The sequence below is a fragment of the Mobula birostris genome, unplaced genomic scaffold (assembly GCF_030028105.1).
Source record: "Mobula birostris isolate sMobBir1 unplaced genomic scaffold, sMobBir1.hap1 scaffold_2355, whole genome shotgun sequence".
In the NCBI taxonomy this organism is placed as follows: Eukaryota; Metazoa; Chordata; class Chondrichthyes; order Myliobatiformes; family Myliobatidae; genus Mobula; species Mobula birostris.
In genome coordinates this window covers 1-9,662 of record NW_027275404.1, presented here as the reverse complement: position 1 = coordinate 9,662, position 9,662 = coordinate 1, and the positions used below count along the sequence as shown (strand labels likewise).

Genomic DNA, 9,662 nt, shown 5'->3' with positions numbered 1-9,662 from the left:
AGTCACTCTCTCTCAGGGAGAGATCTGTACAGTGACCGATGTCTCTCAGTCCCTCTCTCTCAGGGGCAGATCTGTACACTGACCAGTGTCTCTCAGTCCCTCTCTCTCAGGGGGAGATCTGTACACTGACCGGTGTCTCTCAGTCCCTCTCTCTCAGCTGAGAGTTGTACACTGACCAGTGTCTGTCAGTCCCTCTCTCTCAGGGGGAGATCTGTATACTGACCGGTGTCTCTCAGCGTGAGATCTGTACATTGACCGGTGTCTCGCAGTCCCTCTCTCTCAGCTGAGATTTGTACACTGACCAGTGTCTGTCAGTCCCTCTCTCTCAGGGGGAGATCTGTACACTGACCAGTGTCTCTCAGTCCCTCTCTCTCAGGGGAGATCTGTACACAGACCGGTGTCTCTCAGTCCCTCTCTCTCAGGGCGAGATCTGTAAACTGACTGCTGTCTCTCAGTCCCGCTCTCTCAGGGGAGATCTGTACACTGACCGGTGTCTCTCAGTCCATCTCTCTCAGGGGCAGATCTGTACAGTGACTGATGTCTCTCAGTCCCTCTCTCTCAGGGGCAGATCTGTACACTGACCAGTGTCTCTCAGTCCCTCTCTCTCAGGGGGAGAACTGTACACTGACCGGAGTCTCTCAGTCCCTCTCTCCCAGGGGGAGATCTGTACATTAACCGGTGTCTCTCAGTCCCTCTCTCTCAGGCTGAAATCTGTACCGTGACCGGTGTCTCTCAGTCCCTCTCTCTCAGGGGGAGATCTGTACACTGATCAGCGTCTCTCAGTCCCTCTCTCTCAGGGGGAGATCTGTACACTGACCGGTGTCTCTCAGTCCCTCTCTCTCAGGGGAGATCTGTACACTGACCGGTGTCTCTCAGTCCCTCTCTCTCAGGGTGAGATCTGTACCGTGACCGGTGTCTCTCAGTCCCTGTCTCCCAGGGGCAGATCTGTACACTGACCGGTGTCTCTCAGTCCCTCTCTCTCAGGGGAAGATCTGTAGACTGCCGGTGTCTCTCAGTCCCGCTCTCTCAGGGGAGATCTGTACACTGACCGGTGTCTCTCAGCGGGAGATCTGTACATTGACCGGTGCCTTACAGCGGAGATCTGTACACTGACCGGTGTCTCTCAGTCCCTCTCTCTCAGGGGGAGATCTTTACACTGACCAGTGTCTCTCAGTCCCTCTCTCTCAGCTGAGATTTGTACACTGACCAGTGTCTGTCAGTCCTTTTCTCAGGGCGAGATCTGTATACTGACCGGTGTCTCTCAGTTCCCCTCTCTCTCAGGGGGAGATCTGTACACTGATCAGCGTCTCTCAGTCCCTCTCTCTCAGGGGGAGATCTTTACACTGACCGGTGTCTCTCAGTCCCTCTCTCTCAGGGGAGATCTGTACACTGACCGGAGTCTCTCAGTCCCTCTCTCCCAGGGGGAGATCTGTACATTAACCGGTGTCTCTCAGTCCCTCTCTCTCAGGCTGAAATCTGTACCGTGACCGGTGTCTCTCAGTCCCTCTCTCTCAGGGGGAGATCTGTACACTGATCAGCGTCTCTCAGTCCCTCTCTCTCAGGGGGAGATCTGTACACTGACCGGTGTCTCTCAGTCCCTCTCTCTCAGGGGAGATCTGTACACTGACCGGTGTCTCTCAGTCCCTCTCTCTCAGGGTGAGATCTGTACCGTGACCGGTGTCTCTCAGTCCCTGTCTCCCAGGGGCAGATCTGTACACTGACCGGTGTCTCTCAGTCCCTCTCTCTCAGGGGAAGATCTGTAGACTGCCGGTGTCTCTCAGTCCCGCTCTCTCAGGGGAGATCTGTACACTGACCGGTGTCTCTCAGCGGGAGATCTGTACATTGACCGGTGCCTTACAGCGGAGATCTGTACACTGACCGGTGTCTCTCAGTCCCTCTCTCTCAGGGGGAGATCTTTACACTGACCAGTGTCTCTCAGTCCCTCTCTCTCAGCTGAGATTTGTACACTGACCAGTGTCTGTCAGTCCTTCTCTCAGGGCGAGATCTGTATACTGACCGGTGTCTCTCAGTTCCCCTCTCTCTCAGGGGGAGATCTGTGCACTGATCAGCGTCTCTCAGTCCCTCTCTCTCAGGGGGAGATCTGTACACTGACCGGTGTCTCTCAGTCCCTCTCTCTCAGGGGAGATCTGTACACTGACCGGTATCTCTCAGTCCCTCTCTCTCAGGGTGAGATCTGTACCGTGACCGGTGTCTCTCAGTCCCTCTCTCCCAGGGGCAGATCTGTACACTGACCGGTGTCTCTCAGTCCCTCTCTCTCAGGGGAAGATCTGTAGACTGCCGGTGTCTCTCAGTCCCGCTCTCTCAGGGGATATCTGTACACTGACCGGTGTCTCTCAGCGGGAGATCTGTACATTGACCGGTGCCTTACAGCGGAGATCTGTACACTGACCGGTGTCTCTCAGTCCCTCTCTCTCAGCTGAGATTTGTACACTGACCAGTGTCTGTCAGTCCTTCTCTCAGGGCGAGATCTGTATACTGACCGGTGTCTCTCAGTTCCCCTCTCTCTCAGGGGGATATCTGTACACTGACAGTGTCTCTCAGTCCCTCTCTCTCAGGAGGAGAATTGTACACTGACCGGTGTCTCTCAGTCCCTCTCTCTCAGGGGAGATCTGTACACTGACCGGTGTCTCTCAGTCCCTCTCTCTCAGACGGAGAACTGTACACTGACCGGTGCCTCTCAGTCCCTATCTCTCAGGGGGAGATCTATACACTGACCGGTGTCTCTCAGTCCCTCTCTCCCTCTTTCTCAGAGGGAGATCTGTACACTGACCGGTGTCTCTCAGTCCCTCTCTCTCAGCTGAGATTTGTACACTGACCAGTGTCTGTCAGTCCCTCTCTCTCAGGGGGAGATCTGTAGACTGCCGATGTCTCTCAGTCCCTCTCTCTCAGCTGAGATTTGTACACTGACCAGTGTCTCTCAGTCCCGCTCTCTCAGGGGATATCTGTACACTGACCGGTGTCTCTCAGCGGGAGATCTGTACATTGACCGGTGCCTTACAGCGGAGATCTGTGCACTGACCGGTGTCTCTCAGTCCCTCTCTCTCAGGGGGAGATCTTTACACTGACCAGTGTCTCTCAGTCCCTCTCTCTCAGCTGAGATTTGTACACTGACCAGTGTCTGTCAGTCCTTCTCTCAGGGCGAGATCTGTATACTGACCGGTGTCTCTCAGTTCCCCTCTCTCTCAGGGGGATATCTGTACACTGACAGTGTCTCTCAGTCCCTCTCTCTCAGACGGAGAACTGTACACTGACCGGTGCCTCTCAGTCCCTCTCTCTCAGGGGGAGATCTATACACTGACCGGTGTCTCTCAGTCCCTCTCTCCCTCTTTCTCAGAGGGAGATCTGTACACTGACCGGTGTCTCTCAGTCCCTCTCTCTCAGCTGAGATTTGTACACTGACCAGTGTCTGTCAGTCCCTCTCTCTCAGGGGGAGATCTGTATACTGACCGGTGTCTCTCAGTCCTCAGGGGAGATCTGTACACTGACCGGTGTCTCTCAGTCCCTCTCTCTCAGGGGAGATCTGTACACTGACCGGTGTCTCTCAGTCCCTCTCTCTCAGGGTGAGATCTGTACCGTGACCGGTGTCTCTCAGTCCCTCTCTCCCAGGGGCAGATCTGTACACTGACCAGTGTCTCTCAGTCCCTCTCTCTCAGGGGCAGATCTGTAGACTGCCGATGTCTCTCAGTCCCTCTCTCTCAGCTGAGATTTGTACACTGACCAGTGTCTCTCAGTCCCGCTCTCTCAGGGGATATCTGTACACTGACCGGTGTCTCTCAGCGGGAGATCTGTACATTGACCGGTGCCTTACAGCGGAGATCTGTGCACTGACCAGTGTCTCTCAGTCCCTCTCTCTCAGGGGGAGATCTTTACACTGACCAGTGTCTCTCAGTCCCTCTCTCTCAGCTGAGATTTGTACACTGACCAGTGTCTGTCAGTCCTTCTCTCAGGGCGAGATCTGTATACTGACCGGTGTCTCTCAGTTCCCCTCTCTCTCAGGGGATATCTGTACACTGACAGTGTCTCTCAGTCCCTCTCTCTCAGGAGGAGATTTGTACACTGACCGGTGTCTCTCAGTCCCTCTCTCTCAGGGGAGATCTGTACACTGACCGGTGTCTCTCAGTCCCTCTCTCTCAGACGGAGATCTGTACACTGACCAGTGCCTGTCAGTCCCTCTCTCTCAGGGGGAGATCTATACACTGACCGGTGTCTCTCAGTCCCTCTCTCCCTCTTTCTCAGAGGGTGATCTGTACACTGACCGGTGTCTCTCAGTCCCTCTCTCTCAGCTGAGATTTGTACACTGACCAGTGTCTGTCAGTCCCTCTCTCTCAGGGGGAGATCTGTATACTGACCGGTGTCTCTCAGTCCCTCTCTCTCAGGGGAGATCTGTACACTGACCGGTGTCTCTCAGTCCCTCTCTCTCAGGGGAGATCTGTACACTGACCGGTGTCTCTCAGTCCCTCTCTCTCAGGGGAGATCTGTACACTGACCGGTGTCTCTCAGTCCCTCTCTCTCAGCTGAGAGTTGTCCACTGACCAGTGTCTGTCAGTCCCTCTCTCTCAGAGGGAGATCTGTACCCTGGCCGGTGTCTCTCAGCGGGAGATCTGTACATTGACCGGTGTCTCTCAGTCCCTCTCTCTCAGCTGAGATTTGTACACTGACCAGTGTCCGTCAGTCCCTCTCTCTCAGGGGGAGATCTGTGCACTGAATGGTGTGTCTCAGTCCCTCTCTCTCAGGGGGAGATCTGTACACTAACCGGTGTCTCTCAGTCCCTCTCTCTCAGGGGGAGATCTGTACACTGACTGGTGTCTCTCAGTCCCTCTCTCTCAGGGTGACATCTGTACACTGACCAGTGTCTCTCAGTCCCTCTCTCTCAGGAGGAGATGTGTACACTGACCGGTGTCTCTCAGTCCCTCTCTCTCAGGGAGATCTGTACACTGACCAGGTGTCTCTCAGTCCCGCTCTCGCAGGGGGAGATCTGTACACTGACCGGTGTCTCTCAGTCCCTCTCTCTCAGCTGAGATTTGTACATTGACCGGTCTCTCTCAGTCCCTCTCTCTCAGGGGAGATCTGTACACTGACCGGTGTCTCTCAGTCCCTCTCTCTCAGGGGGAGATCTGTACACTGACCGGTGTCTCTCAGTCCCTCTCTCTCAGCTGAGATTTGTACATTGACCGGTGTCTCTCAGTCCCTCTCTCTCAGGGGAGATCTGTACACTGACCGGTGTCTGTCAGTCCCTCTTTCTCAGGGGGAGATCTGTACGCTGACCAGTGTCTCTCAGTCCCTCTGTGTCAGGGGGTGAATCTGTACACTGACCAGTGTCTCTCAGTCCCTCTCTCTCAGGGGGAGATCTGTACACTGACCGGTGTCTCTCAGTCCCTCTTTGTCAGCAGAGATCTGTACACTGACCGGTGTCTCTCAGTCCCTCTCTCTCAGGGGAGATCTGTACACTGACCAGTGTCTCGTTTTGTGATAAATTACCTTTATCAATCCGGCAAAATATTCTCCGTTGATGTGGTTGTTGGTCTTGAGGTACAACTTGCGCAGCTCGCTCGCTCCCAGCGGGTTGTACTTGGCGTTGAAGCGATCGAACCTCTGGAAGGTCTCCCGGTCCTGGGAGGGGAATACTTGACATGGAGGAGCTGCGCCCAGAGAAAATCCGGAAGCGGGGTGGGAAGATGGCACTGAGCTGGGTGGAGGGCAGAAGGGATTTACGAGGACGCTGCCGGGAGTCTAAGGGTGGAGTTACTGGGAGAGAGGTCGGGCAGGTTGGGACTTTACCAGTTGGGTGGCGGCGTGTGACCTGATGTGTGTGTGCGGCCTTCATCGGTCGGAATTGAGATTGGATATTGCGTCCCCGTCATACGCGGGCCCCGGGCAGTACGATCCGGACAGCGAGCTGTTTGCCCGCGTAGCAAGATCTCCCCTCCTTACGCATCTGACGAGGGCCATAGGAACGGCAGAGACCCATACTGCCCCGGCACTGGCAGCGTTGAACTCGGTGCAGGACAGCCGTAGGGACTCCGGAATTTCCCCCCAGGGGTTGACTCCCGGTGCCCTCCACCACGGGTGGGTACCGCGTAGGGCAGCCGGGGGGTGGGGGGGCTTGTGCGCCGAGTCTTCATTCTCCCAGGTGAGCTTCCGATCGCGGCTGACGGGCCCCGCCTGCCCGACGTGTAGAGGCCGGAAAGAGCACGAGGGGCAGGAGATCGAGTGAATCCCCTCGCACCCTCCCTTCCTCAAAGAGCTGGGGAACCGTGAACCGGATTTAAGATGAGAGAGTTTAATTGAACGGCGTCTCAGGCGGAGGGGCCGGCCGTGGGGTCTGCGCGCCGTCCTTCGTCAGTCAGGCCATTGAGGGCGGGATTCGGGACGTCGGCGAGGCCGCACTTTGGCCGTGCCGTGTTTCGGGGTTCGGTCGCCCTGCTCTTGGGCAACGCACCATCGAGCCGGGAAGAGGGCGCAGAGGGAGATTTACCAGGCTGCTGCCGGGACTCGGGGGACTGAGTGGCGGACGGGCAGGTGGGGACTTCATTCCTTGGGAACGTAGGGGGGTGACCTTACAGACGAGTATGAAAGCCACGAGATAGGGCGACTGCTTCCCCGGGGGGGTCGGTCGGGTCGGGGTCGGGGTCGGGGTCGGGGGTCGGGGGTGGGGGTGGGGGTCGGGGGTCGGGGGTGGGGGTGGGGGTCGGGGGTGGGGGGTGGGGGTGGGGGTGGGGGCGGCCCGTACACGGAACTGGCTGCCGGAGGGAAGTGGCTGAGACGGGGGTAGTGATGCCTCGGACCGGGGACAGGGGTAGGAGCGGCTGTGCAGTTTAAAATTCCTTGGGTGTGCCGGCACGGCTCGGGTGTGGGGACATTGCTCTGCCAGAGAGCGCAGGCTTAAGGTGAGGGCTCTGGAAGAGATTTAATAGGGTCCTGCCTGATGGGGGAAAGGCTGTTTTAAACACTTCAACAGCGTGATCGGCCAAACCAACTGGTTTCGTTTGCAGGTGCTCTTCATACGGGAGAGGGGTGGTGAGGAGGGAGGGGTGAGGGAGAGGGACGATGAACAGGGACGGTGAGGGAGAGGGAGGCGAGGAAGGAGTGAGAGAGGACGGTGAGGAGGGAGGGGTGTGGGAGAGGGACGGTGAGGAGGAGGGGTGGCGAGGGTGGAGGATGAGGGAATCAGGTGGTGAAGAAGGGAGGGTGAGGGGGCGGCGAGGGGGGAGGGGTGTGGGAGAGGAGGGCGGGGTGAGGGAGAGGGACGGGGAGGGGTTAGCTGGGAGGCAGGCGTGAGGAAGGTAGGTGGAGAGTGTTGGCGAGGGAGGGGAGTGTGGAGGTGGGAGGGGCAGCTTACCGCGTGCACGTTGAGTGCGTCGATGTCGAGGTGGTTGGGGTCGAGGCCCAGCTCTGGAATAGCTGCCCAGGGTGAAGGTCCCGTCCTGGGATCGGGTGAACCTCCCTGTCCTGGTCTCGCGTGTACGTGTGGCGGATGAAACGCAGGAGGGAGTGCTGATTCATACAGGCCGCTGCGTGGATGTGCGTGTCGACCTGTGGGGAGGGGTGAGAGAGGGGGGAGAGTGGGGGAGGGTGGGGGAGCAGAGGGGAAAGTGGGGGAGGGGGAGAGGGGAGAGTGGGGGAAGGTGGGGGGAGAGAGGGGAAAGTGGGGGTGGGGGAGAGAGGGGAATGGGGAGGGGTATGGAGAGAGTGGGGGAGGGGTACAGAGGGAGTGGGGAGGGGTGAGGAGAGAGAGGGGGAGGGGTACAGAGAGTGTGGGGGAGTAGAAGAGGGGTACAGAGAGAGTGGAGAGTGGGGGGAGGGGTGGGAGAGAGAGGGGGAGTGGGGGGAGGGGTGGGGAGAGAGCGGGGAGTGGGGGGAGGGTAGGGAGAGAGGGGCAGGGTAGGAGGAAGGTGGCAGTGTATGGGGGAGGGAGAGGGAGCGGGGGCAATGGAGGAGAAGTTATAAGGAGAAGAAAACAGATGGGGGGGGTTTGCGTTAAAAAGACAAGTAGGTAAGGCCTCGGGCCCTCTGCACCACCCCGTCTAATCGCGGGGTCTCTTCCAGGAAGGCTCTTCTGACCGGACGTTAATTCTGAGAGTAATTGGGCAAAGAATTCTGTGAAGAGGAACTGGGGTAGGCGTCGGGGATTCTTAGAAATAACATACGGACAGGAACAGGCGATTTTTTTCCCCGATGGTCTCTGGGGGAAGGAGGAGGGGTTGATATGAGGTCCTGTGGCTTGCAATACCAGAGTCTTCCTAATACAACTTGAGGCTGCGTTCTTTCCTCCCACACTCTTGCTCTCCCCCTCCCCATCCGAAACCCTCCCTTCCCCTCTTGTCTCCAAATTGCACTCTCCCTCCCTCTTCCATCCCTTCTTCATTCTCCCTCTCTCCCACTCCCACCATCCCGCTCCACTCCACCCCTCGCCCACTCTCCTTCCCTCCGTCCCAGTCAAATTCATTCCTTCTTGTAACCTCCAAATTCCAATCTCCCTCCCTCCCATATCCTCCCCTCACCTCCTCTCTCCCACTCCACCATCTCACTCCACTCTCCTTCACAGTTCCTCCCTCTCTCCGTCCCAGTCAAATTCACTTCTTCTTGTGACCTCCAAATTCAATCTCCCTCCCGTCCCTTCCTCTCTCCCACTCACACCATCTCACTCCACTCCATCCCTCCCCCACTCTCCTTCTCAGTTCTTCCTTCTCTCCATCCCAGTCCAATCGATTTCTTCTTGCAACTCTCAAATTCCAATCTCCTCCCTCCCACTCTCTCCTTCCCATACTCTCTTTCCCAATGTCCAATGCTATCCCACTCCTCCTGCTCTATCACCCTCCCTCCCACTCTATCCACTCCCTTCCTCTCTCCCCTCCCTACCACCCTCCTCCAACTCTCTTTCCCCCCTCCAACTCTGTATCTCTCTCCCTCCCTACGACTCCCTCCTTCCCGCTTTCCACTTCCTCTCTCCCTCTGTCTCTTTCCCTCTCTCTCCATTCCCTCGCCCCGGACACCACATCTCCTTCCTGCTGTCCCCCAGCCTCCAGAGCAGTCGTGGAAGGTGTGTCCTCTTCCACGCTCCCTCAATCCGTGACCTCCGTGGGGAACCCCTGCCCGATCCTCCCAGCTCCCCGCACCACCACCCCTCCCCAACCACTGACCTTGGCCACGTTGTAGAAGTCACTGTGGGAGGCCACCTGGAGGTCAATGAACTCCCTCTTCTCATTGGCCAGCTGGTGAAGGTGGAAACGAGACACCAACATCTTCAGGCGTTGGTTACAGTAAGTCCGCCTGCTCAGAGAGGGGCATGGTTAGAGAGGGTGTAATACAATGGGAGAGACAGGAGAGTGGGTTATACACCAGAGAAACAGCAGAGGGGGTTATACACCAGAGACACGAGAGTGGGTTATACACCAGGAGAGACAGGAGAGGGGTTATACACCAGGAGAGACAGGAGAAGGGTCATACACCAGAACAGACAGGACAGGGGGGCTATACACTAGGAGACACAGGAGAGGGATTACACACCAGGAGAGGGATTATACACAAGGACAGACAGGAGATGGATTATACACCAGGAGTGACAGGAGAGGGATTACACACCAGGAGAGACAGGAGAGGGGTTACACACCAGGGGAGACAGGAGAGGGGTTATACACCAG

General features: G+C 57.2%; 1 protein-coding gene across 1 annotated transcript; it reads right to left on the bottom strand.

The window, feature by feature from the left end:
- Nucleotides 1-5,503: 5,503 nt before the first annotated feature.
- Nucleotides 5,504-9,310, bottom strand: LOC140192733 (AMP deaminase 3-like). The gene is made up of 3 exons (XM_072250236.1): nt 9,162-9,310; nt 7,361-7,554; nt 5,504-5,631 (listed from the first exon to the last, which is right to left on the bottom strand). The coding sequence occupies exons 1-3, from the start codon at nt 9,261-9,263 to the stop codon at nt 5,505-5,507; spliced, it is 423 nt and encodes a 140-aa protein (XP_072106337.1). The 5' UTR covers nt 9,264-9,310; the 3' UTR covers nt 5,504.
- Nucleotides 9,311-9,662: the final 352 nt, after the last annotated feature.

Coding starts and splice junctions, on each gene's coding strand:
- LOC140192733 (XM_072250236.1), bottom strand. CDS start 9,263: ATGTTGGTGTCTCGTTTCCACCTTCACCAGCTGGCCAATGAGAAGAGG. Junction 7,555..9,161: donor ACTTCTACAACGTGGCCAAG/GTCAGTGGTTGG, acceptor CCCTCCCCACAG/GTCGACACGCACATCCACGC. Junction 5,632..7,360: donor ACGCACTCAACGTGCACGCG/GTAAGCTGCCCC, acceptor TTCCCCTCCCAG/GACCGGGAGACCTTCCAGAG.